This window comes from Sebastes umbrosus, chromosome 16 (genome assembly GCF_015220745.1).
Source record: "Sebastes umbrosus isolate fSebUmb1 chromosome 16, fSebUmb1.pri, whole genome shotgun sequence".
In the NCBI taxonomy this organism is placed as follows: Eukaryota; Metazoa; Chordata; class Actinopteri; order Perciformes; family Sebastidae; genus Sebastes; species Sebastes umbrosus.
The window spans coordinates 21,754,224-21,781,904 of NC_051284.1; the positions used below are offsets into that span (position 1 = coordinate 21,754,224).

The 27,681-nt window shown below is 37.8% G+C and overlaps 1 protein-coding gene across 1 annotated transcript; it reads right to left on the reverse strand.

The window, feature by feature from the left end:
* Positions 1-14,473: 14,473 nt before the first annotated feature.
* On the reverse strand, positions 14,474-26,748 carry eif5a2 (eukaryotic translation initiation factor 5A2). Its single transcript, XM_037747205.1, has 5 exons — positions 26,608-26,748; positions 18,448-18,677; positions 18,206-18,310; positions 16,819-16,950; positions 14,474-15,140 (listed from the first exon to the last, which is right to left on the reverse strand). The coding sequence occupies exons 2-5, from the start codon at positions 18,625-18,627 to the stop codon at positions 15,072-15,074; spliced, it is 486 nt and encodes a 161-aa protein (XP_037603133.1). The 5' UTR covers positions 18,628-18,677; positions 26,608-26,748; the 3' UTR covers positions 14,474-15,071.
* Between the last annotated feature and the right edge of the window lie 933 nt (positions 26,749-27,681).

Here is a 27,681-nt window from a genome sequence, read left to right on the forward strand (position 1 = left end):
CGCAAACTCCGATCAAACGGTCAAACTAGGCAGCGCTGATCAAATATGAATCAATGTTCTGTTACTGTAATGCCTATTTCTCGCCTCAAATGTTTTCAAAAAACATCTTGTAGTGTACTGTTTAGCTGTGAAATGATAAAGTCTGTGACCCGGCAGCCATGTTGAGATCAGTTGAGGAAAGACCAAGCACCGCCCACCAGCCGGAGCACACTTTCTCATTTTACATCTAAAAAGTACACTACAAGAGGTTTCTGAAAACATTTTAGGCGAGAAATAGACATTACAGTAACAGATTTCATATTTGATCAGCGCTGCCTAGTTTGACCGTCTGATCGGAGTTCACGAGTGATTGACAGCTGTCTCCGTTGAATGAACAGCCAATAGGAACTCTCTCTCTCTCTCTGAAATGACCTGTGATTGGCCAAAGTCTCCCGTCACGGGCTAGATTTTTTTAAAGCTTGAAAACAGAGCTATGATGAGGTACAGAAGTCTAGTTTTCTCTCAGAACACTTGAATTACAATGTGCTGAAAGGTTATTTATTATGGAATTTTTGCCCAATGATGCCAAAAACTATCTGCTTACCCCAGCTTTAAGATACTACATCAGGAGGATTTGTGATTTGTCAACAAAAGACATCACGTTCCTGAAAGTACCCTAAAATGTTGCCTACTCTTCTTTGACACAATAACAGATGGTTTGTTATGTTTGCTGGTGTGCTGCACATGGTGATCCTTTCCCACTTCTTACACACTGTGGCACCACCTGCTGTATGGAAACAAGACTGCTCCACCATTCTATAATAAATCACCTTTTAAAACCAGCTACTCTGCTATAAGAGTAACATCCTGAAATTCACAAAAGACAATGGGCATTTGGCCTAGTCGGGACGCACTCTCTTCTACTACATATGGAATTGGTTGTGAACAAACACACATACACGCATATACAAGTAGGAACGTCAGAGGTGATTATAGCGTCATGTTGAAAACAGCTTGTTCTGGTTTACCATGATGTCACTTACTTCCCGCTCATTTGGGGTCAACAAAACATGCATGTATGCATGCACGCACGCACGCACGCACGCACGCACGCACGCGCACACACACTCTCTAGGAGTCACTGTCAGGTCTATCCGCTCCCTACAGTGGCCCAGCCTATCCCACAACCCCCTGGGGCTGTAACCTGTGATCCAGGAGAACTGTACTCTGGGTAACGCTGTTTTCATAACCGCTCCCAGTCCTCGGTCCACAAACACAAAGAGCCACAGAACATATGCACCACATTACACACTCATTCACCCTCTCTCTCTCTCACACACACACACACACACACACACACACACACACACCAAAGTGTAATGCAAAAGTGAAACTTAAAATGACTGTTTAGCTAAGTTAGTGCTGTCTAATACACTACTTCAGAAGCTTCTCATGTTACTTCAGAAGAAAGAAACATGCTTCTTATAGTTGTATTAATGCAGGTACACGCATGCACACACTTCATACCCATACATTCATTCTTGGCGGTCTAAATTAGTCTATAGGCAGATAAAATGTTCCCAAATACCACACACAAAGTGAGCTATATAACCTTCGATGAAGTATCATGATGTTATTAGTGATGATGTTAGTGTTTCTTCATCATCATTCTTCGTAGTTTATATCAGTTCAACAACATTGCAAGCGGAAGCTGCTGATTATTTAAGATGGTGCGACTATACGCTGTTAGTCACTGTTTGTTTCACTTCCACGAAGAGCGATAGGACGTCGGCGTCAGCAGCAGCGTACCCGTTTTCTCATGGCATGCTCTTCGGAGACGAGACAAAACACGAGTGAGCTGTTTCACAAACAAGACAAAAAAAACACACTGGCAAATTATCTCTCTCAGGATGTCCTTGAGATTGTTTTCGGGGCACTGTGAGCAGTTGGTGTTTATAATGGAAACCACACCCACACATTCACACAAAAGCTGCAATTGAGCTGCCAACACTATATCAGCTTCAACTATTTTTTTGCGTATATTACTCCTTGTAGTATTTCTCTAGACATGAATACAAACACGTATCGCCAAATAAATATGCACCAAAAATGTGCACATTTTCATTCACTGGCAGTTCCAAACATGAGACTCAAGTACTGTTTCTTCTTATGTAACGTGTCCAGTTGTCAGAAGTCTATTGGGACCAGCTTTGTCCTGGAAATCAATGAGTGGGAGAAAAGCAGACAGACACCTGTTTATCAGTATGATAGCATCGCCTCAGCATTCCTATGCCACTCCCAAAACCTCCCACAATACATCAGCATGAGTAATAAGACAAAAGCAGACAAACGTTGCTGACTGTTAACATACTACCATGAGCCATCTCACTGAAACTCATTACTGTCAACAATATTATCACTCTTTTCATCATGGTCATCAAGTGTCACATTTCAATTTTTGGCAATAATAAACAGTATGGTATTAATAGTTTCACTGTTTATTCAGTGTAACAAATGAACCTAGACTGAAAAAGACTTTGTATTTGTTTGTTGTCATTTTGTGTCTCTTTGTAGTAATTGTGTGCCTCTCTTAATTTAGCTTTTTTTGTGTGTGATGTGTCTATTTCTAGTTGTTTTGTGTCTCTTTGAGGTCATTTTGTGTCTCTTTTTTGATCATTTTGCGTCTCTTTGCGGTTGTTGTGTGTCTCTTTGTAGTCGTTTTGCGTCTTTGTGGTTATTTTGTGTCTCTTCCTAGTCATTTTGTGTCCCTTTGTGATCATTTTGTGTCTCTTTGTAGTCATTTTGTTTCTCTTTGCGGTTGTGTGTCTCTTTGTAGTCACTTTGTGTCTCTTTGTTGTTGTTGTTTAGTGTCTCTTTGTAGTTGTTTGTGTCTCTTTGTGGTCATTTTGCATGTCTTTTTGGTTATTTTGTGTCTCTGATATTATTTTGTTTCTCTTAGCCTTTTGTGTCTCTTTGTAGAAATTATGAGTATCTATCGTTGTGGTTGTTTGGCGTCTCTTTGTAGTCATTTTGAGCTTCTTTGTGGTCGATTTGTGACCACAAGAAGGCAATAGCTGGCTATAACATAGCATCATCAGGCTAATATAAGCTCCTCCTGGCTACAATGTGTGGAAAAAAATAAATAAACTACCTATTTAGTTACGACAGAGTTTCTTGAAAAGAGTCATGAATCCACAGCTGAAAGGCTTTCCTATATGGAAAATCTTGATATCAAAATTGCGCTTGGCTACCTGATTTTTTAAAAATATATTTATCACTAGTACACTCTCCCCTGATGATTACAAAGCCAAGTGAGGTATAATTCTGAATCGATTCAAAGATTTAATCATTTTTGGTCCTGAAATATTGACTAATGACTTTCTTGTAACAAAATAAAGGCTGTAAAAAAGAATACAAAGTCCTGTAAAATGAATTGAACGAAGTACAAAAAGTTGTGTTTTATTCCTCAACTATGAGAAGCTATCCTCATCTGGTTTGAATAATGACCCACCCCAGCCCACTTCCCATCAGCTCTTCTTCACGTTCTCTCTCTCTCCCCACCTCCTGCTGGAGTCGACGTCCAGATGTTGGTCACAACCTTTCAACATTCCAACTACTAGTCTACTAACTGCCCTTACAAATATACACACACATACGCTGTAGGTCGCACACACACAAGGAAGTTCAAAGCTGCGCCAGAGGGGAGCAGGTGGCCAGAAACAACATGCCGCATCGGAGGCAACAGCCTGAATGTTCAAACTCATTCATCCAGAGACACTGGCCAGGATAACAGAAGCTCCATAGCCATTCTGTAATAATGTATTTTACATGTGCACTTCTTGTATATTGCTTTAAACTCTCATTTAATATTGCTGCATATGGCCATACATATAGTTATATTAACATGTTCTTATTTTTTGTTTTGTATTATATTCTATGTTGGTCAGAAGCTCATATCTCATCCCTATTAATCCACATTTTATTAAGCAGTTCTTAATGTAGGCGTCTGTTTGCTTTGTGAAGAGTTTCAAGGAATACTGTTTTCTATAATTCTCACTCATTAATTTATGTCCTGAAATAGTTTGATGCACGTTTTTCAATGGTTGTCCTATTTCCCTATGATGTAATATTATGTTAATAGTATAACAATTTTTGCTGCACTCTCCCTACCTACTACCTGTAGGTAGGGAGAGTGCAGCAAGGAAAACGGATAACAGAGGACGGCGGATAATCAAGCTGTTGTTATGATACGTACATGAGCTAAAGCACGACTGTCGACCATTTTCACACCACGTTGTGAAAATATCTGTGTATTTGAATGATCAGATGAGATGAAGATGAAAAATGATAAGAGCCTTCTGTGTTTTTCCTCTTAGCTGTACTCGTTGGCTTGCTTTCCTCACGTCCGTTTCTATTCACGTGCACTGATTCGTTTAAGCTCAACAGCCAATCAGAGTGATTTCTCTCACCGACAGGCGCCGCCCCCGTTTCAACATGCTGAATCGGCCGAAAAAAACACCGTCGGCAGACTACAGCCAACGGTGCGGGACACACTGAAAAAACTAGACCGACGGACGCTCACCGACGGCCCCAAACTGTCGGACCATCGGCTTGGTGTGTCAGGGCCTTAACAATATCTCGTGAGCTGGCCGAGAGATCCCCAGAGTTTAACTGGAGTTAATTTCCTTGATTGATTTTTTTTCTTTTTGCATTTAGCACCCTAACCATTTTCCAGTAGGAACTATAAACACTTAGTGTTTTGTCACTTACGTGTTTTGCTGGTTATTGAGCAGCAAGTGCTGAAAGTCCACATGTGCACACTGAATGTACAATCATTTCAGTTTTTCTACTGAACAAGCAACACCAAGAGGCAATCTTTTGTTCTGTCAAACTCAGTCAAACAGTCAAAAAATCTAGTCTACATTGTTCGCCTGTGAACTCATTCACTAATTCTTCCTGTGAGGACAGGAGCGCCTTCCCAGCAGTACGAGTGGACAGAAGGTCGTCAAGCTAAAATAGAAAGTACATGCTGTGAGCCCCGTTCTCAAATGAACACATCTGTTAGCATAACTATTTCTGAAGAAAAAGAACACTCCCCTGCCCTGCTGGTCTTCATCACATTCTCGCACAAAACGTGCGCATTCAAAAGACTCACACAGAGACAGACATGCACAACGTCCCCGCTTTTTCCCAGTCAACATTTAGACACAGAATAGATGAGCTTGACCACAGCCTGCACTTATGAGTAAAACATTAAGCTGGGAAGCCCGGATTGAGTATGAGACTACTTTTTTCCTGTACTTAAATGATGGCAAACATGGACCTGAAGATGAACTTGTATATATAATATCACTATAATCAATTGCTCATAAAAGAGTCACATGCACCAAAAGAAAAACTGCATTTTTTTCTATAATAGAAACCTAACGTCATGGTGGCGCTAGAGGAAAAATCATTACGATTCATCCTATGGGGATCATTAGTGTCTGTACAAAATCCAATGGCCATCCATCACCTAGTTGTTAAGATATTTCAGTCTAGACCGACATTTCCACACCGCTGGCGTATAGCTAAGAAAAATGATATGTAAACTGATGGATACTTCTGTACATCACAATCCATTCCAACCAAATGGTTGTTGGATTTGTTTTCAATATTCATCCCAGTACCCCCCAATCCACCACACACATACACAAACCTTCCCTACTGCTCCTCTCTCAGCGGGGTTGAGCACATGAAAGGAGGACAAAACACCTCCTTCTGTCCTCCATCAGCCATCCAAATCCTGTCAGAGATGAAGTGCTCTTTCTGCCCATTATTCACTTCAAAATCTGGATTCAATAACTCCGCTGATCTTCAAAAGCACTCCGAGCACCCCCTTACACAGACACACACACGTGCACACAAGCTCACACATGTCGGCTATACATGCACAGATACTACACACACTCTAAATAACCACACCGTCGCTCATCCACTGCACATATACACACACTATGAAATAAGCAAACAAATCTAACCTGAATGTGAAGCGTGTTATAGTATTTTGGAGTAGAGCTGCATTGATTAATTGATTAGATGTCAACTATTGTATTAATCACAAACTATTTTGATAATCAATTAATCGGTTTGAGTAATTATTTTAAGAAACAAAGAGTCAAAATTCTCTGATTCCAGGTCCTTAAATGTGAATATTTTCTGGTTTCTTTACTCCTCTATGACAGTAAACTGGATATATTTAAGTTGTGGACAAAACAAGACATTTGAGGACGTCATCTTGGACTTTGAGAAACACTGATCGTCATTTTTCACTATTTTCTGATATTTTATAAACCAAACAACTAATCGAGAAATGAAGAAAAATAGTCGACAGATTAATCGACAATGAAAATAATTGTTAGTTGCAGCCTTATTTGGAGTATATATTTAATAAAACCCCAAAATGTTAAGTTATAGAGCTCGTCAGAAGTTTCATGATATTTCTTTCTCTGTTTTACCTCATTTCCTTCTGGACTCACAATGCTTAGCTATTTAAAGAATCCACATTTCTGTGTGATACTGATAAGAGTTTGGTGTTTTTCCTGTCTCTTTCAGACATAACTGTTCTGCTCTTTTCGCTATAATAAATGTAAAATGATTATGTTTTGTGTCACACCTGCCCTGTATAATATTGCCAAATAAAAAGTACCTGTAGTTATGTGTGGGACTGATAGGAAACAGTTGGAAGAAACTGAAGGTGGCTCTACATTTCCTCTCAACTCTTTGATACCCCCCCCCACACACACACACACACACAAGCACAGTTAATCCTGTATTCAATAAAAGCACACGGTTCACACTAATGCTTTGATCCCTGCTCCTTCTCCATCTCATGCTGTTTCGAGACATGTAGTTACATAATGGCCCTCCTTTACACTTGGCGCTACCCCAGTGTTGATGTATGTAGCCTATGTGTGTGTTTGGAGTAGTGTTTTCCCTGACTTACAAGAGAAGCCCTCTACCCCCGAAACTCTATCAAATCTCCAATCATTCCAAACCGGTTCATCTCCTCCGAACGTCGAGCAGGAAGCCAACGGCTTCACCGTCTGGATAAACAGCCTTGGAGCGCTGTGGAATGGCCCATAAAACTTCTGCCAATCCCCTCCACAATCCCCGCTTAGATCGCCACACCGAGCCTTGAAAGAGTTCAGACGATCCCAGTAAAACGCTCCAGGAGGAAAGAAACACTGGAGGTTTCTCTGTAATGGCCGTGGAGGGGCCTTAATGGGTTCAGTCTGTGGGGACTGCAAGGTGACTCCACGCGGGATGTGAAGGGAAGCAATGTAGAGTTTCTTCCAAAAAACGTATGCAAATGCATAATTTGTAAGAGGCAGGGCTGAGAGGAGGTGGCCTTGTTTGAAAAGGGGCATTGTGATTATTGACACCGTCCTTTTTAAAGTGAAGTCCTGTATCAGAGTGGACGTCCCTCCAGCAAATCATGTGGAGTGCCTCATCGTTGCTAAAAGCCACAAACATGGCATGATCTGCTGTCACGGTGTGGGGTGAATTTAACATGGAACCCAAATGCAGAGTAACAGGCAGGAAAATAGTTGAAATAAAAGCGAGCTTTAATAATACTAAGCTGAGAAAATCCAAAACACAAAAGGCAGGGAGGGGAACCAAGAACAAAACAACAAATAGAAACAAACAACAAAAACCAAACAGAGGACCAAAACCAAAAATCACTAACCAGGGAAACACGAGGATCAGAGCAGGAGGTAACAGGAAACATGGAGGACAAGGTAGACGGGGGCTGGAGAGACAAACGAACCGACAAGGACAGAGGGGAACACACAGGCTTAAATACAAGACATGATTACACACAGGTGAAACAAATCAGGGCGGGGCAGACAATCAACAAAAGGCGGGAAAACAAAGGAGGGAAGTAAAACCAGACAAGACACAGGAGGAGTGAACTACAAAATAAAACAGGAAACTGGAATAAGAATATAAAAGAAGCCAAACACAAACCAAAATCACATAAACATAACTAATAAAGACTGGCACAGCCAGAACATGACATCTGCAGGTGCTTAAAGCAGCAGTAGGCAGTCTATTTTTGGCATCATTGGGCAAACATTCCATAATAACCTTTCAGCATATTGTAATTCAAGTGTTCTGAGAGAAAACTAGACTTCTGCTCCTCCTCATGGCTCTGTTTTCAGGCTTTAGAAAATCTAGCCTGTGACGGGAGACTTTGACCCATCACAGGTCATTTCATTGAGAGAGTGTTCCTATTGGCTGTGCTCCGGAACATGGCGTTCCTTCACCAGATTACACAATGGTGGCGGCGTCACAAACTTTCTAATTTTACAGTTGAACCGTGCACTACAAGATGATTCTGGAAACATTTGAGGCGAGAAATAGGCATTACAGTAACAGAATATTGATTCAAATTTGATCAGCGCTGCCTAGATTGACCGTTTGGTTGGAGTTCACGAGTGATTGACAGCGGGCTCTCATAGACAACAGCTGGACAGCGGACCTCAGATCAGCTCTGACTGCTTGTTTTCCTCTGGTATGTGAAATCTTGCAGATGCCGTTAGGAGCACCGGAGGACACAGAGGCACATGATTTTTTTCAGGTTACCTGTTTCATGTACTACTGTCAGGATATAGCAACCGTTTTATAAAAACAACTTTTTTAATCATATTTGCTCCAATCTCGTCTACTTCAGCTTTAAGTCAAATAGTAGAAACATTTATCACTTGTTGCCACATGTGGGTGCTATCATGCACAGCTGCAGAGCAACCACTAGTCCGTGTACATTAGGTTCGTTAATGCAATAACACACTGATTCCCAACCCGGGGGTCATGACCCCCACTAGGGGTCACCAAGGCTTCACATGGGGTCGCGAGACCTTCTTGATTTTAAAGGTTGTGAGACAACTTTTTAAAAAATATACCGCTAGCCTATATCTCAGGGTTTCATTCATTTCTGTGAAGAAAACTAAATTAAATTGTTACTTTTAAAGTTTGGATTATTTTTTTTAAAATAAACTTAAAACAAATCTCTCAGGATAAGGGCACGGTGAAGTCCTGAACACATTCACTCTCTGCTAAACAGCCTCGTCCTGCGTTAGAAAAGTACGTAGTTAAAACAACTAAAGAGCTAATAGAACAATGGTCAAACGTCAGGGAAAAGAAAACGCTGAATTTGTCAAAAAGAAGCCTCTTAAGTGTGTATGATTGTTAAAAACACACACACACACACACACACACACTCACACAATACAGAGAACTGTATTAAAAGTCTATGTTATTGCAATAGCGATGCAATATTCACAGGAAATAATCTACTTAAAATTCATCCAAATTGCTCATTTTACACAGACTTCCTGAAATTATTGCATTCACTATTTGGGTTAATTGTACAGTTTATCAGTTGCTCTGTACTGTTATTGTTATGCACTGAATATAATATAAAATATCCATAAAATATTAGTCAGGGGCCGTCAGTTTACTCAATGATAGAAGGGGCACCTTAAGGAAAAAGGTTAGGAACCACTGCCATAACATGTGCATGGCTTTCTAAACCACTTTCACTATCACTACTGTTCTGACTCTCACTTGTAAAGTTAGATATCCAAGATTTTACTAAACAGACAGACAAACAACCTTTTTTTCAGCTATAAAATGTGATGCTTCACTGCCATCTACTGGGCATTTAACATCAATGCATTTTGTGATGAGATACTTTCAGTATTTGGCACATATCAATCTACACAATGCTGCATTGCCATATATGGCTTCAATGACATGTCTGCATGCTCTCCAACACTGAGAAACTAAAGTGGCATATATACTGTATAAATTTGATTATTACAACATGGACCCAGCCCAGCAGCTGGAAGCCAATCTGCAATCCAGAGGACAGATGCAAAAACCAGAATATTACTTAATGTGCTATTTCACGTCCCATAGTCTAACACAGGTGATAATCCCACTGCGCATCATATCTGTTCTCCTCAAATTGCTATTGCTGCTCAATATCCCTGGTTGAATGCACTGCCATTTTGGGTTGTTTGCCCAAAAAAAGTCTGAAAAAAAAGATCTGAAAAAATGTCCGAGAAAAAAGATCTGAAAAACTTCCAAAAAAAAGTCTGAAAAAAATTCCAAAAAGGTCTGTAAGATGTCTGAAAAAAAAAGTTGGAAAATAAAAGATCTGAAAAATGTCCGAAATAGAAAGTCTGAAAAAAAGTCTGATAAAATGTCGGACGAAAAAAGTCTGAAAAAACAGATCTGAAAAATTTCCCCAAAAAAAGTCTGAAAAAATGTCCGAAACACTACGAGCTTAATGTCAACAGGAGACCTACTTGGCTAATAGCCAATCAAATTGCAGCTGGGAAAATAGGCTGGCATCAATTGTGTGCCATCTCCTTGGTGGCTAAAAGGTAAGACGCAGATTGCGAAACTCTCGCGATATGATTATTAATTTATTTATTATTGTTGGAAAAATAAGTCTGAAAAAATGTCCAAAAAAAGTCTGTAAGATGTCTGAAAAAAAAAAGTTGGAAAAAAAAAAGATCTGAAAAATGTCCGAAATAGAAAGTCTGAAAAATGTCGGACAACAAAAGTCTGAAAAAAAAGATCTGAAAAAATGTCCGAAAAAAAAAGATCTGAAAAATGCCCGAAAAAAAGTCTGAAAAAACATATCTGAAAAATTTCCGAAAAAAAAATCTCAAAAAATGTCCGAAACAAAAAGTCTGAAAAAACGTCCAAAAAGGTCTGTAAGATGTCTGGTAAAAAAAAGATCTGAAAAATGTCCGAAATAGAAAGTCTGAAAAATAAGTCTGAAAAATGTCGGACAAATAATGTTTGAAAAAAAAGATCTGAAAAATGCCCGAAATAGAAAGTCTGAAAAATAAGTTTGAAAAAAAGTCTGAAAAATGTTGGACAAAAAGTCTGAAAAAAAAGATCTGAAAAAATTCGACATTCGACTTTATTCTCGTAATATTACCACTTTTTTCTTGTAATATGACTTTATTCTAGTTATATTACCACTTTTTCTTTTAAAGTTATGACTTTATTAGTCCAGCGAGGTAATCAAAAAATAGAAACCCTTTGTTGTGATGTGTTACATTGAGCCATTTGTCATTTAGAAAACCAATGTCGAATGTAGCCAGTAACATCTGAATGCTCTTTATTTTGCTTATACAGTACAGACAGTTGTAATTTTTAGACAGCATCCGTACATTAGTTAGAATAGAGGAACCTTTATGTCCCAGAAGAGGCTAAAGGTCAGATTTCCCCCGAAAAATCAAACATTAAAAGGAAGAAAGAGACCTGCGCCAAGCTGTAGAAATAACCCCTAAAACCCCTTCCCCCTACATACACCGGTAACATAAAGTACAAGACTGAGTAAATCACATATTCCCTATAACACAATACCTGTGGTCTAAACATACAAATAAACCAGTTTCTTGCAAGACAATTGAAATAGCTTTAAAAGAGAAAAAGGAAATGTGAAGCAGACAATGCCTTTGATGAGAGGCACCAGAGAAGATTTGGAGGGGACGGGGGGGGGACAGGAAATGTAACACTCTCCAATACCAGAATAGTATAGACTTGTGAGACAGATTAATCAAACTGAAAACAATCCTGATAATCTAATTTATTACCCCTCATTGCTGACACCGATAAAGTAACACATCTCTTTTAACACTCTGTTTTGGGGCCCTGAGAGAATCTGCCCTCATGACACTTGCAGTTGTATCCCTAGCAGTCTCTGACCCTAGATCAGCATGTGAAGCCAACGAGGACAGGACAGTGTAAACATTTTTCTCAAATGGAATCAGAGGTCAGTCCTGCGTGGTGGTAATTAGTGCTACATATCGGAGTCCAGCTTAATAATAAGAGGGAACTGAAGATGAGAAAGGAGTCAATTTCCCTGCGTCTGGCATCGGTTATAGACACACAACGGGGCACAAATATGGCTTGAGGAAGAATGACATCTTCTGTTAGGGCTGTGGAGGTGGAGGGAATGTGGTTTAGCATAGAAACCTCATACCACATCTATTAAACAGCACTATTGATTGGATATTAGCATTTGGATACTTTTGGAAATCTAGCCATGGATTTAAGGAAGCAGTATTGTACACACTAAACTGGTTTTCGCAGACACGATGGCATATTTGCAACCAAAATAAAAGGACAGAGCACAACGCCACAGTGTGTGTAGGCTCACTGCTCACACAGGTTTACCTTCAGTACAGCTTTTGCTTGCGTTTCCTGTAATTTGCATATAACGAGTTTTGTTTTACACACCCTCTTTGCGCTGATTAATAAAAAATCAGGTTTGTGTCGCAGCAGGCTGAAGTTGTGAGAGGATTTATGTGCTTATGAAGGCGAGCAGGGACTTCAAGTTGTCTTGCATGTGCCCCCCCACCCCACTGCTGCCTGCGTTCATTTCCTGGTCAGACACTTTTTTTTTTTTTACTCCTGCTTAAAGAAATGAATACTATGTGAAACGTACCATTAGTACACTACAGTTATGTGGCTTCCAACTTAGGTCCTTGCAGTCCAGAGTACTGTTGTGCTGTTTTGTACCATAAGTGAAAATTTAGATGACCAGGAGAGTTGAAAGCTACTGTTTGTGATGCCACAGCTCCTAACATATAGATATTTTTCAGGGAAAACACCACACATTGAACAACTGAATGTTGAGAAGCAAAATTAATGTAGAACTTAATACAACATACAGAGGATTACTTTGGTGCCTTGACAGGAGTAAAAAATACTTAAGCTGGACTGAACAAAAATAACAGACCAGCTGCCGTTGTATAAACTTTAAAGCTGGACCAAATACCTTCCAATATTAATATTACAATCAGTGTTTACACGCATTTAACTAATCTGATTATTGTCAACTTTTGGCAGTAATCCCGACATCATAAAATGTCATTAAATCACTTCCCTTACCCAGTGTAAGGGACTAGAGAAATCAATTTCTTGACCATGTATATGCTTAACTGAGTTTATAACAGGGTTTTTTACAAGAGCACATGATAATGACCAAAACTTGAAATTTTGTCAAACTAAAAATCCAAATAAGTGATATCCACAGTTGAATTGCATGTTATTTGTAAGTTTCTTAACACATGCACTCTTGAAAGACTTCCAGAGTCTGTCCGTCCTCACTTCACCACCGGTGCAAGTGATCAGATCAGGGAAAAAAAGAAAAAACACTCTGGCTGCAGGGCTTCAAATATATTGCTAATACACAAGACTTTTACAGTTGTAATTTTATGGTAGGAGGTAGGGGAGAAAACTGACTACCTGCATGTAAATGCAGATTTCACATCAAACCATGTTAATGCAGTGCATTCTTCTTGCAATTACCCGATGTCTCCCAGCAATAGTTTTTTGTATGGATGTAAACTTACAAAACCAACCATTTGCCATATTGGCATTTCATAAAAATTCATGTGTGCCACAATCCGCTGTAGAGTGTGAACTCTGCACAAAATGCTTAAAAATCCTAATGAACTGCAAACAGACCTACCACTTTCTACAACTACTTTCCCCCACCCGCACCCAAAAATATAGCTCAATGGTTAACACTTATCTATTCTTTTCTTGGGCACCAAAGTCTCCCATGACAACAAGACTTGCATAACCCACAGCGGAACTACCATCTAGATTAGGCTACCTCGTTTCCACTATTGTGTGCTAAGAATTCTCTTTAGCATTGTGACGTTGCTAATATTTTCTATACATTTGTCAGCTCGTAAAGGCCTCAAGTGAAAGGAAAAAAAGAAGAAAAAATGGCCGCACTCAAACACCCGTTGGGCTTCAGAACAGCTTAGACACCCGATTTTACAGAGACCCGGCTAGATGCAAATCTTGTCGTGAGATCTGCAGTTGAAATGCAAAAGTAAACTAAAATTACACTCGGAGAACGCAGACCTCCGCCAACGCGTGACTTTAAAAACAGATCACAGCTCACAGATGGCGGTTACGTGAGGTGGTCGGCTTATTATTAACACGATGTGTTTCAGTGTAACGTATCGGCGGATGTCTCTCATTAAGCAGCCTCGTTATGTCTGTATAATGTTACACTACGTTGTTTGTCATTCTGTCTGTTACAGCTTTGTTCTTTCTCACCGCGGACGGCCAGCAGCTTCCACACACGGATCTCTCTGCTCTCAGAAGGAGGCGGGGTCACGCGTCATCAGTTTCACTGCGCATGTGTTATACCCTGTGGTTTTAATGCTCAGGCTGATCGGAATCTTTAAAAATATTCCTGAATCCAGATCACCACCAAAATCTAATGGATTGTTCATTGTGCCACAGCCCACCCCTCCAAAATTTCATTCAAATCCATCGCAGACTTTTGGAGTAATCCTGCTAACGGACAAACAAACATACAAACCAACGGCAGTGAAAACATAACCTCCTTCCTAGTTCGTAGCTAACTGGGATGTGTATACAAGTCAATTGACAATTATAAGTGTGTATTTGAATGCATGGGTTTTAATCGTCAAAAGACAGAAATGAATGTACCAGCCATCAATGAAGTTATATTTTTAGGCTCTCTGAGCTGTGTACCAAGTAGAGCTGGAGCTTCTTTGAGATGTCAAATTAGCCAGAAGAGATACAATCCTATAAAAGGGAGACTTTAAGTTGAAAGCAAGATGCAGCATCTCAACTGGAAACAAGCCTTGACATACATGCTCACAACCAACTCAAATGCTCCACATTTCATTCAGAAAAAAAGGGACAATAAGGATTTAAAAAGTAATGCACACAGAAAAAAAAAAAAGTATATCACCCTTAGACTAAAAAGAATGTTAAAATTGCTGGAATGTCATTTGGAATTCCTGGAATAATAGCAGTAGCCATTGGAAAGTTAAGCTGTGATGGCTACAGGTGGATAACTTCATTGATTGAAATGTCAGTCAGCCCTGACCCCAAGGTAAAGTAGAAGAAGCTGACCCAGTCCAGTTCCCAGACTTCAGTTGACAAGCGGGGAAACTGGTGGGGATGTGGGGTGAAGACCGGTCGCTTTGATGAGGCGTCAAAGCCATACTGGAGAATAGGAGGGTGCGGTTTCAATCCTGTTCGTTAGACAATTTACAGCTGACTGCCATTTCCTCCTTCATAGCGTTCAGCACACTGATCTGAAAAGGGAGGAGAAAAATAAGATCTGAGACCAGTTGTCTCACAATTAAGTTTTTTTTCTGCAGAGTAATGACCCCTTTATTCTGCCTGAATGTCAATAGTAGGGATGTTAATAATTAACCGTTAACCGACATTAAGAATTTTTGCGGATTAATGCTATCAGTTAAAATATTAAAGATTAAATAAAAAGCGAGCAAAACTCAGGAGCGGCTTGTGACTTAAAGGAGAATAGCTGGTCCACCATAACAGCCCACCTTAAGAGAGTTTGAGCCAGTGTTGTTGCTTACGCCAGAGCTAACCCCCTTCACTTTAATCAGCAGGCGGCTAGCAAGACACGGGAGCAGTAGCATTTATTCACCGACAAATAAACTGTACACACACTGCTACGTTCAAAGATATATCGCCACCAACCCCACACTCACCGCCGCCACACACACACTCTGTTTCCCAACCGAACACTTGCTAAAGGTACGCCGTGCTCACGGAGTACGGCACGCAGACAAACAGCTGGACGCGCTGTTCCTATTTTTTCTGTCGCACGCGTTGAGGACGCAGCAACATGGACGAGAACAGCTGATTAGTTTAGTTAAACTGAGCCGTCAGGGCCGCTGTCAGTTGGAGAAAACCGGGTCAATTGTCCTGGATGTAGAGGACATTAACTTGATTATTGTCACTTTGAGCACAAGCATTGACGCCTGCAGCTGTATGCATAGTGTCCACCACAGAAAAACTATTACGAGGTACCTGGGGTCAAGAAAAGCACAGCACAAAAGAGACAACTATGGAAAAGGAGCCTTCACTACAGTATCAGTACGAAGCCTCATTTTGATCCGCTCCCGTTTGCGTGTGTTTTTTTAATGTAGCTCAATAGAAAAAACAGAAAGACCTACAAATCGGGTGCATTAAAACGCAGGAGGACAAAGAGAGCAAGAAAAGCATCCTGTGCTCCTCTTACATCTTCTACCTGTTTGGATTATTTTGTTCAGTATTGTGGGATACACAATGGACTAATGTTACACTAAACAGGGACAACAACTGGCGAGTGAAACATCCACATTTAATTTTTATTAACTTAAATTGTGGGTATGAAGAAATCCGTCATAATGTTAGATTAATCTGTTTAATTCCCTGTTTACCGTATCTCAGCACTTGTCTGTGTCACTGCCTGTGCTGTTGTCGCATCCCGGGCACGAGCAGGATGCATGGCGGGCTATATTATGTAATTTCCAGTAACTATCACAATATAAAATGTAGATAGCAAGTACTACTAACCCATCTTTTAAGCAGTTACGTCTCCAGTCTGATTATGGAGCACACAGCTGATATTACATGTTTTTTTAATATGTCGTAGGACAGAAGTGCATATTTAACGCATTCAGTGTGGACATAGAGCGCCCGAGCGATAGTTGGACGCTCGCATCCAGTTAGGACACGGTATTAGACCAACTCATAAAAGCTGCATTACGCCAACAGTTTGATTCTTATATGTTAGGGGCAGTTCTGAGACAATGTCAAAGTTTGATAAAATATCAGTGAACACAGCAGATTTCTGGATATTTGCTCTATGACTTTATGGAAATGCAACATATAAAAAGAATTAACTGTTTTACAGTTGTTCCAGTTTGGCCATTACCAGTAAGATGATTTTATTTTCATCCTCAAGCAACAGAAACTCACCATCAACGTCTCTCCTTGGTCAAACCGCTTCTGGATTTCTTTGCCCAAGTCACCCGCTGGCAGTTTAAGGTCGTCTCTCATTTCTCCATTGTCATCCATTAACGAAAGGAACTCATCCTCGATGTTTACCAACTAAATGTGCCATCAGGTAAAGAACAAAAAAAAAGTTAACAGTTAAAACATTAATATGGTTTAATATTTATTTATTTTTTAAATGGAGAAATAATGTATAACCAGTGCCAGTCAACCTAATCTTAGGTGGCATTCCAAAGCACAACAGTAGAACATCAATAGTGGCATCACTCTTAGGCTGCATTCACACCAGATCAGGCTGCACGGCAGATTATTATATCATTAAAGTAACTCTCCTAACTCTAACTCATGGACAGCTTCATGTTGTGTACAGTATGTAAAGCCCAATCAACATCAGATCACGAAAGAAATAGACAGTTTGATTCGAAATTTGTCCTCAGGGTCGTTCTGGAACACCTTTTTCACTGCCTGCCACTGTGACACGCAAGTACTTTTTTGTTTGCCACTCACAAATTTATTATAGAAATAATAAGAGTATTGGGCGATGGTAAATTATAACCCTATCATGATGCGTTCAAATGTCATCTTGTAAAATATCGATTTTGGCGAGAAACTTGAATACAGTTGTTTGAAGATGTTAGAATAGATATACAGTATAAATAGAGAAGTATGACCTGTTAAACTTCCCAACACAAGCTCTAAGCAGCATATTAGGGATGTTGATAATTAACCGTTTAACCGACATTAAGATTTTTAACCGATTAACGCCATTGGTGAAAAGAAATTAGCCATAATAGTGCAGCCCTACCATGGTGAGTGTCGCAGAAATATACTTAAGGAAATATGTTATTTACCAGAATCTTTTGCCACATTAACAATACAACAGAGACCATAAAGCACAAATTCTGTTGAACAAAACTGACCCTAAAAACTAAATCTAGTCTTCCCACCAATACACCAACCATTGTTTGCTTGTGTTTTTTAGAGAATTGCCATCCCAAAAGAGGCCTCTAAGCAGGGCAGAAGAGACTGCTTGTTGGCCAAGCCAAAACCTGTTTAACCAGTTCAAAACCTGTACATCCTTTCACAACTATTGAAGAGACAGCTCAGCTCTAACGCATGTGACACACCTATTTAGCAATCAAGAAAGCATTCATTTTCTCACACCAAACTTGTTCCATGAGGATTAGGTTATATCAAATTCAAAACATAAATGGGAAATGGATGCACTGGTGGGGTCTAAACAAATGCCAAAACACCCAACAATGACCAGGGAAACAATTATTGCCTTCCAGCACAAACTTGTTTTGATGTAATGTTGGTTACACCAAGTGATCCAGCAGAGTCATCTCACCGTGAATTCTTTCCTTATAACATTTGGGACATCCATGTTGTGGGTAGATGGGCAGATATCTTCAATCTTCTTCCCATTAAATATGTCAATTCCTATGAGATGAACCTGGGAAAAACACCATAAGATTAGATTTGGCCTCAGGCCAGGGCAAGCAGGGGGTTACTTGTAAAACTGGGAAGCAAGCTAGGTCACAAACGTGCCTTAAGCTCTGAATTCCAATGGATTCACAAGGAGGTTTTTACCTTGGCATGTCCATGCTTGCCAGTCTTGGAGGTAGTCATTTCAACGATCTTACATGCACGGTTTTTCATCACGACAAAGTGATTCTTCCTGAGTGCAGAGCACTGCATTGGAATTGTGTCGGAGGCCCCAGATTCCCCAGAGTCATCATGGTCAGCACAAAAATCGAGGTGTTGGTCCATGATGTGGTGTTCTTTTTCGTTTCAGCAATAATTGCTTCTAAATCAATAACCTGAAATCAGAGGAGAACAATTAAGTGCTTTGCTACACATTGCATCTTTCCAAGCTAACGCCGATACAATTTTTATTTTTTTCGTTTATTTGTTTTGCACAATTTAAGACCATACAACACAACAAAAAAATAAATAATATACAGTGCAGGAAGAGGCAAAAAACCCACTGGGCTTATCTGAAGCCTCAACCTAGAGACAAGATTAATATAAAGAAATAATATGACTACATAATAGTGATAACAAACATCTAGGACAAGATATATAATAACAACAATACAATATATTAAAAAAAAGACAAGTGTGTGTGTGTCTGTTGTCAGGCAGGGTATGGTTAGCGTTTGTGAGGAGGATATTGAATACATTTCTGTAAAGACTTCTGGGAATATTCCCACCAGAAAGTATCTTATAAATAAAAACACATTTGAGAAATATTGATATCATAAATAGTAAGAAATCTCAAGTTTCTTAAATAGAGCAGAGATGTGTGACTGATCAAGTTGCAATCCTCACAAAACGTTTTTGGAGAACTCAAATTTTATGAAGGTTTGTAGGAAAAGTACTCGCCCAAAGCTATATTACAATATGAAAGATAGGGCTAAATTAGACTATAATAAAGAGTAAGGAGACAGTTTGTGGTGACAAAGAGGACTAACCCTTATTATTCCAATAGATTTATTTGTTTTTTTTACTAACCCAGTCAATCTGTTCTCTCCAACTCAAGCGCTTAACAATTTCCCACACATTTCTTTACCTTTACAAAACAATTATCCCAAGGTGGAGCAATCATATATGGCTGGCTAACTATCGGAAGAGCTAACGTGACTTGATAATATGTCGAGTTTGTACGCCATGTTGCTGTCATCTCACATTTTCTGTCTGGGGGGATATACCCCAAAAGAGTTAGTTAACCATTTTAGCTGCCTTATTAGTTAGTTGATTTTTAGTTTCATTGCCTCATGTGCTTGTCGCCTCAGTCATTGGTATGCGTTTATCTACAAAACTCATTCTGGGTTTAGTTCCTTCTTACTTGTCTTCTCTTTTAAAAAGGAAAACTGGAAGTCATAATCTTCGTTCTATGGACATTTTGCAATTTGTTGTTCCCAAAGGACGGACTGAATTTGGAAAGAAAGCATTTAGGTATTTGGCACCTACTGCTTGGAATAATGTACAACCTGATCTTCAACTATCAAAACTGTGTCAAGTGTTTTTGTATGAGCAAGTTTTATAATGTTTTTAATTTATGTGTTGACTTTCACTATAACTGTCTTGCTGCTATCTTGAACCAGGTCTCCCTTTGTAAAATATCTTTGATCTGAAATGGGACTAACCTGGTTAAATAAAGGACAATAACATAAAATTGCCCTAAAAAAAATGTTCCTTCTTACTTGTCTTCTCTTTTAAAAAGGAAAACTGGAAGTCATAATCTTCGTTCTATGGACATTTTGCAATTTGTTGTTCCCAAAGTACGGACTAAATAAATTGGGAAAGAACGCTTTTAAGGTTTTCGGCACCTACTACGTGGATTAATGTACAATTTGATCTTCAACTATCAAAACTGTGTCAAGTGTTTTTGTATGAGCAAGTTTTATAATGTTTTTAATTTATGTGTTGACTTTCACTATAACTGTATTGCTGCTATCTTGAACCAGGTCTCCCTTTGTAAAATATCTTTGATCTCAAATGGGACTAACCTGGTTAAATAAAGGACAATAAAATAAAATTGCCCTAAAAAAAATGTTCATTCTTACTTGTCTTCTCTTTTAAAAAGGAAAACTGGAAGTCATAATCTTCGTTTTATGGACATTTTGCAATTTGTTGTTCCCAAAGGACGGACTGAATTTGGAAAGAAAGCATTTAGGTATTTGGCACCTACTGCTTGGAATAATAAACAACATGATCTTCAACTATCAAAATTGTGTTAAGTGTTTTTGTATGAGCAGGCTTTATAATGTTTTTAATTTATGTGTTGACTTTCACTATAACTGTCTTGAACCAGGTCTCCCTTTGTAAAATATCTTTGATCTCAAATGGGACTAACCTGGTTAAATAAAGGACAATAACATAAAATTGCCCTTAAAAAAATGTTCCTTCTTACTTGTCTTCTCTTTTAAAAAGGAAAACTGGAAGTCATAATCTTCGTTTTATGGACATTTTGCAATTTGTTGTTCCCAAAGTACGGACTAAATTGGGAAATAACGCTTTTAAGGTTTTCAGCACCTACTACGTGGATTAATGTACAATCTGATCTTCTACTATCAAAACTGTGTCAAGTGTTTTTGTATGAGCAAGTTTTATAATGTTTTTAATTTATGTGTTGACTTTCACTATAACTGTCTTGCTGCTATCTTGAACCAGGTCTCCCTTTGTAAAATATCTTTGATCTCAAATGGGACTAACCTGGTTAAATAAAGGACAATAACATAAAATTGCCCTAAAAAAAAAATGTTCCTTCTTACTTGTCTTCTCAAGTTTTATAATGTTTTTAATTTATGTGTTGACTTTCACTATAACTGTCTTGAACCAGGTCTCCCTTTGTAAAATATCTTTGATCTCAAATGGGACTAACCTGGTTAAATAAAGGACAATAAAATAAAATTGCCCTAAAAAAATGTTCCTTCTTACTTGTCTTCTCAAGTTTTATAATGTTTTTAATTTATGTGTTGACTTTCACTATAACTGTCTTGAACCAGGTCTCCCTTTGTAAAATATCTTTGATCTCAAATGGGACTAACCTGGTTAAATAAAGGACAATAACATAAAATTGCCCTAAAAAAAATGTTCCTTCTTACTTGTCTTCTCTTTTAAAAAGGAAAACTGGAAGTCATAATCTTCGTTCTATGGACATTTTGCAATTTGTTGTTCCCAAAGGACGGACTGAATTTGGAAAGAAAGCATTTAGGTATTTGGCACCTACTGCTTGGAATAATAAACAACATGATCTTCAACTATCAAAACTGTGTCAAGTGTTTTTGTATGAGCAGGCTTTATGTTTTTAATTTATGTGTTGACTTTCATTATAACTGTCTTGCTGCTATCTTGAACCAGGTCTCCCTTTGTAAAATATCTTTGATCTCAAATGGGACTAACCTGGTTAAATAAAGGACAATAAAATAAAATTGCCCTAAAAAAAAATGTTCCTTCTTACTTGTCTTCTCAAGTTTTATAATGTTTTTAATTTATGTGTTGACTTTCACTATAACTGTCTTGCTGCTATCTTGAACCAGGTCTCCCTTTGTAAAATATCTTTGATCTCAAATGGGACTAACCTGGTTAAATAAAGGACAATAAAATAAAATTGCCCTAAAAAAAATGTTCCTTCTTACTTGTCTTCTCAAGTTTTATAATGTTTTTAATTTATGTGTTGACTTTCACTATAACTGTCTTGAACCAGGTCTCCCTTTGTAAAATATCTTTGATCTCAAATGGGACTAACCTGGTTAAATAAAGGACAATAACATAAAATTGCCCTAAAAAAAATGTTCCTTCTTACTTGTCTTCTCTTTTAAAAAGGAAAACTGGAAGTCATAATCTTCGTTCTATGGACATTTTGCAATTTGTTGTTCCCAAAGGACGGACTGAATTTGGAAAGAAAGCATTTAGGTATTTGGCACCTACTGCTTGGAATAATAAACAACATGATCTTCAACTATCAAAACTGTGTCAAGTGTTTTTGTATGAGCAGGCTTTATGTTTTTAATTTATGTGTTGACTTTCACTATAACTGTCTTGCTGCTATCTTGAACCAGGTCTCCCTTTGTAAAATATCTTTGATCTCAAATGGGACTAACCTGGTTAAATAAAGGACAATAACATAAAATTGCCCTAAAAAAAATGTTCCTTCTTACTTGTCTTCTCTTTTAAAAAGGAAAACTGGAAGTCATAATCTTCGTTCTATGGACATTTTGCAATTTGTTGTTCCCAAAGTACGGACTAAATAAATTGGGAAAGAACGCTTTTAAGGTTTTCGGCACCTACTACGTGGATTAATGTACAATTTGATCTTCAACTATCAAAACTGTGTCAAGTGTTTTTGTATGAGCAAGTTTTATAATGTTTTTAATTTATGTGTTGACTTTCACTATAACTGTATTGCTGCTATCTTGAACCAGGTCTCCCTTTGTAAAATATCTTTGATCTCAAATGGGACTAACCTGGTTAAATAAAGGACAATAAAATAAAATTGCCCTAAAAAAAATGTTCATTCTTACTTGTCTTCTCTTTTAAAAAGGAAAACTGGAAGTCATAATCTTCGTTTTATGGACATTTTGCAATTTGTTGTTCCCAAAGGACGGACTGAATTTGGAAAGAAAGCATTTAGGTATTTGGCACCTACTGCTTGGAATAATAAACAACATGATCTTCAACTATCAAAATTGTGTTAAGTGTTTTTGTATGAGCAGGCTTTATAATGTTTTTAATTTATGTGTTGACTTTCACTATAACTGTCTTGAACCAGGTCTCCCTTTGTAAAATATCTTTGATCTCAAATGGGACTAACCTGGTTAAATAAAGGACAATAACATAAAATTGCCCTTAAAAAAATGTTCCTTCTTACTTGTCTTCTCTTTTAAAAAGGAAAACTGGAAGTCATAATCTTCGTTTTATGGACATTTTGCAATTTGTTGTTCCCAAAGTACGGACTAAATTGGGAAATAACGCTTTTAAGGTTTTCAGCACCTACTACGTGGATTAATGTACAATCTGATCTTCTACTATCAAAACTGTGTCAAGTGTTTTTGTATGAGCAAGTTTTATAATGTTTTTAATTTATGTGTTGACTTTCACTATAACTGTCTTGCTGCTATCTTGAACCAGGTCTCCCTTTGTAAAATATCTTTGATCTCAAATGGGACTAACCTGGTTAAATAAAGGACAATAACATAAAATTGCCCTAAAAAAAAATGTTCCTTCTTACTTGTCTTCTCAAGTTTTATAATGTTTTTAATTTATGTGTTGACTTTCACTATAACTGTCTTGAACCAGGTCTCCCTTTGTAAAATATCTTTGATCTCAAATGGGACTAACCTGGTTAAATAAAGGACAATAAAATAAAATTGCCCTAAAAAAATGTTCCTTCTTACTTGTCTTCTCAAGTTTTATAATGTTTTTAATTTATGTGTTGACTTTCACTATAACTGTCTTGCTGCTATCTTGAACCAGGTCTCCCTTTGTAAAATATCTTTGATCTCAAATGGGACTAACCTGGTTAAATAAAGGACAATAAAATAAAATTGCCCTAAAAAAAAATGTTCCTTCTTACTTGTCTTCTCAAGTTTTATAATGTTTTTAATTTATGTGTTGACTTTCACTATAACTGTCTTGAACCAGGTCTCCCTTTGTAAAATATCTTTGATCTCAAATGGGACTAACCTGGTTAAATAAAGGACAATAACATAAAATTGCCCTAAAAAAAAATGTTCCTTCTTACTTGTCTTCTCTTTTAAAAAGGAAAACTGGAAGTCATAATCTTCGTTCTATGGACATTTTGCAATTTGTTGTTCCCAAAGGACGGACTGAATTTGGAAAGAAAGCATTTAGGTATTTGGCACCTACTGCTTGGAATAATGTACAACCTGATCGTCAACTATCAAAACTGTGTCAAGTGTTTTTGTATGAGTAAGTTTTATAATGTTTTTAATTTATGTGTTGACTTTCACTATAACTGTCTTGCTGCTATCTTGAACCAGGTCTCCCTTTGTAAAATATCTTTGATCTCAAATGGGACTAACCTGGTTAAATAAAGGACAATAACATAAAATTGCCCTAAAAAAAAATTGTCCTTCTTACTTGTCTTCTCTTTTAAAAAGGAAAACTGGAAGTCATAATCTTCGTTCTATGGACATTTTGCAATTTGTTGTTCCCAAAGTACGGACTAAATAAATTGGGAAAGAACGCTTTTAAGGTTTTCGGCACCTACTACGTGGATTAATGTACAATCTGATCTTCTACTATCAAAACTGTGTCAAGTGTTTTTGTATGAGCAAGTTTTATAATGTTTTTAATTTATGTGTTGACTTTCACTATAACTGTCTTGCTGCTATCTTGAACCAGGTCTCCCTTTGTAAAATATCTTTGATCTCAAATGGGACTAACCTGGTTAAATAAAGGACAATAAAATAAAATTGCCCTAAAAAAAATGTTCCTTCTTACTTGTCTTCTCAAGTTTTATAATGTTTTTAATTTATGTGTTGACTTTCACTATAACTGTCTTGAACCAGGTCTCCCTTTGTAAAATATCTTTGATCTCAAATGGGACTAACCTGGTTAAATAAAGGACAATAAAATAAAATTGCCCTAAAAAAATGTTCCTTCTTACTTGTCTTCTCAAGTTTTATAATGTTTTTAATTTATGTGTTGACTTTCACTATAACTGTCTTGCTGCTATCTTGAACCAGGTCTCCCTTTGTAAAATATCTTTGATCTCAAATGGGACTAACCTGGTTAAATAAAGGACAATAAAATAAAGTTGCCCTAAAAAAAAATGTTCCTTCTTACTTGTCTTCTCAAGTTTTATAATGTTTTTAATTTATGTGTTGACTTTCACTATAACTGTCTTGAACCAGGTCTCCCTTTGTAAAATATCTTTGATCTCAAATGGGACTAACCTGGTTAAATAAAGGACAATAAAATAAAGTTGCCCTAAAAAAAATGTTCCTTCTTACTTGTCTTCTCAAGTTTTATAATGTTTTTAATTTATGTGTTGACTTTCACTATAACTGTCTTGAACCAGGTCTCCCTTTGTAAAATATCTTTGATCTCAAATGGGACTAACCTGGTTAAATAAAGGACAATAACATAAAATTGCCCTAAAAAAAATGTTCCTTCTTACTTGTCTTCTCTTTTAAAAAGGAAAACTGGAAGTCATAATCTTCGTTTTATGGACATTTTGCAATTTGTTGTTCCCAAAATACGGACTAAATTGGGAAATAACGCTTTTAAGGTTTTCAGCACCTACTACGTGGATTAATGTACAATCTGATCTTCAACTATCAAAACTGTGTCAAGTGTTTTTGTATGAGCAGTTTTTAATGTATGTGTTGACTTTCACGATAACGGTCTTGCTGCTATCTTGGCCAGGTCTCCCTTTGTGAAAGATCTCAAATGGGACTAACCTGGTTAAATAAAGGACAATAACATAAAATTGCCCTAAAAAAAATGTTCCTTCTTACTTGTCTTCTCTTTTAAAAAGGAAAACTGGAAGTCATAATCTTCGTTTTATGGACATTTTGCAATTTGTTGTTCCCAAAGTACGGACTAAATTGGGAAATAACGCTTTTAAGGTTTTCAGCACCTACTACGTGGATTAATGTACAATCTGATCTTCAACTATCAAAACTGTGTCAAGTGTTTTTGTATGAGCAGTTTTTAATGTATGTGTTGACTTTCACGATAACGGTCTTGCTGCTATCTTGGCCAGGTCTCCCTTTGTGAAAGATCTTAATGGGACTAACCTGGTTAAATAAAGGACAATAAAATAAAATTGCCCTAAAAAAAAACGTGTCTTAAGTTAGCGTTAGAATGACGAGGCAGCTACACAACCTAGCAAACACCATTACTAGTTAGCTATGTTAGCTCGTGATGTTACGTGGCAGCTAGGCCAAAATGAGCTAACAAGCTAACGTTAGCTTAACTAGCTTCAGGTTAGCACCTCGTGTGTGTACCGTCATCCTTAGCTACATTAGCTTAGCATGCTAACACGACCCACACCCCATTGTGGCTAACGATGCTAACGTTAGCAGAAAAACAAAGTACGGTGCGAACTTCTTTCAATCGCATTTAGTGAAGTTAACTGCCGTTACCAAGGCGACTAAACGTTCTCCCAGTTTAATATACATTTAGGTAAAGGTGACCGCGAAACAATAGGTTACTTTAACGTTAGCTATATGGTAGAAATGTTACTTAATAAAGCAGCTACGTGTTTTGACTTACCTCGAGTCTTGATTAACAACAGAAGAGGGAGGGCTAGCTTTCCTGCGTAGAGCTTTTGTACCGCAGGAGGAGGAGGAGCCAAGAGCCAGGAAGTGCGCCGCTCGACCATCCGGATTGTCGTAGTGGCCAAACGGCGGTACTGCAACTTCCGTGTCAGCTCATTTCAGTAGGAGCAAGGATGCCCAAACTTTGGCTGTGACTTTAGTGAAATCAAAATCCCAAACAAAACAATTAGAAATATGTTTAATCACATCTCATACCCTATAATATCTTACAGAAATTCAATTTTGCAAATCTATCAGAAAGGAACTATTCACCCCTAGTGGACTGGTCTCGAAAATATACTCTATCTTACATAAGGCCTCCTGTAAGCCACTAACTATTGACAGACTGTGGAAGATGGACCTCTCTCCAAATAACTCCAACCTAAATTGGAAACTAATCTGGCAGAACATCCAACTATCTTCCAGGAACCCCAACCATCAAGTTATACATTTCAATTTCATACACAGAACATATTTCACCCCCCACATATTGCATAAATTTAAAGCTTTACCATCACCAAACTGCACCTTATGCAATCAAAATGCATTAGGTACTTTTTTTCCATATGGTTTGGGGGTGTCCAAGGGTTGCAGAGTTCTGGAAAAAGGTTGCAGAGATGCTATCAAACATATTGTCAAATACAATTCCTTATTCACGCAGAAGTTTTTATTTAAATTACTTTTTGTTGTTGTTTGTTGTTATTTTCCTTCTTCCTGTTTGTTTGTTTGTTTGTTTTTTTCATTTTCTTTTTTCTGTAGCTGCTTGCCAATTCTGTATTGATTAGTACATGGACATTTGTGATTATATATATATATATTTTTTTACTCTATTGGTGATCTATCAATTTGTAACCCCACCCAATATAATTTTGCTTAAATACCAATAAAAAATTGATCACAAAAAAAAGAAAGGAACTATTCACATGTTACGAACTAAATATCTAAAATTCCCCATAACTCTCAAAGCAAAAGAAATCCATTTTAAAATATTAAACGGAGTGTATCACCATCCATCCAGTGATTTTTTGCG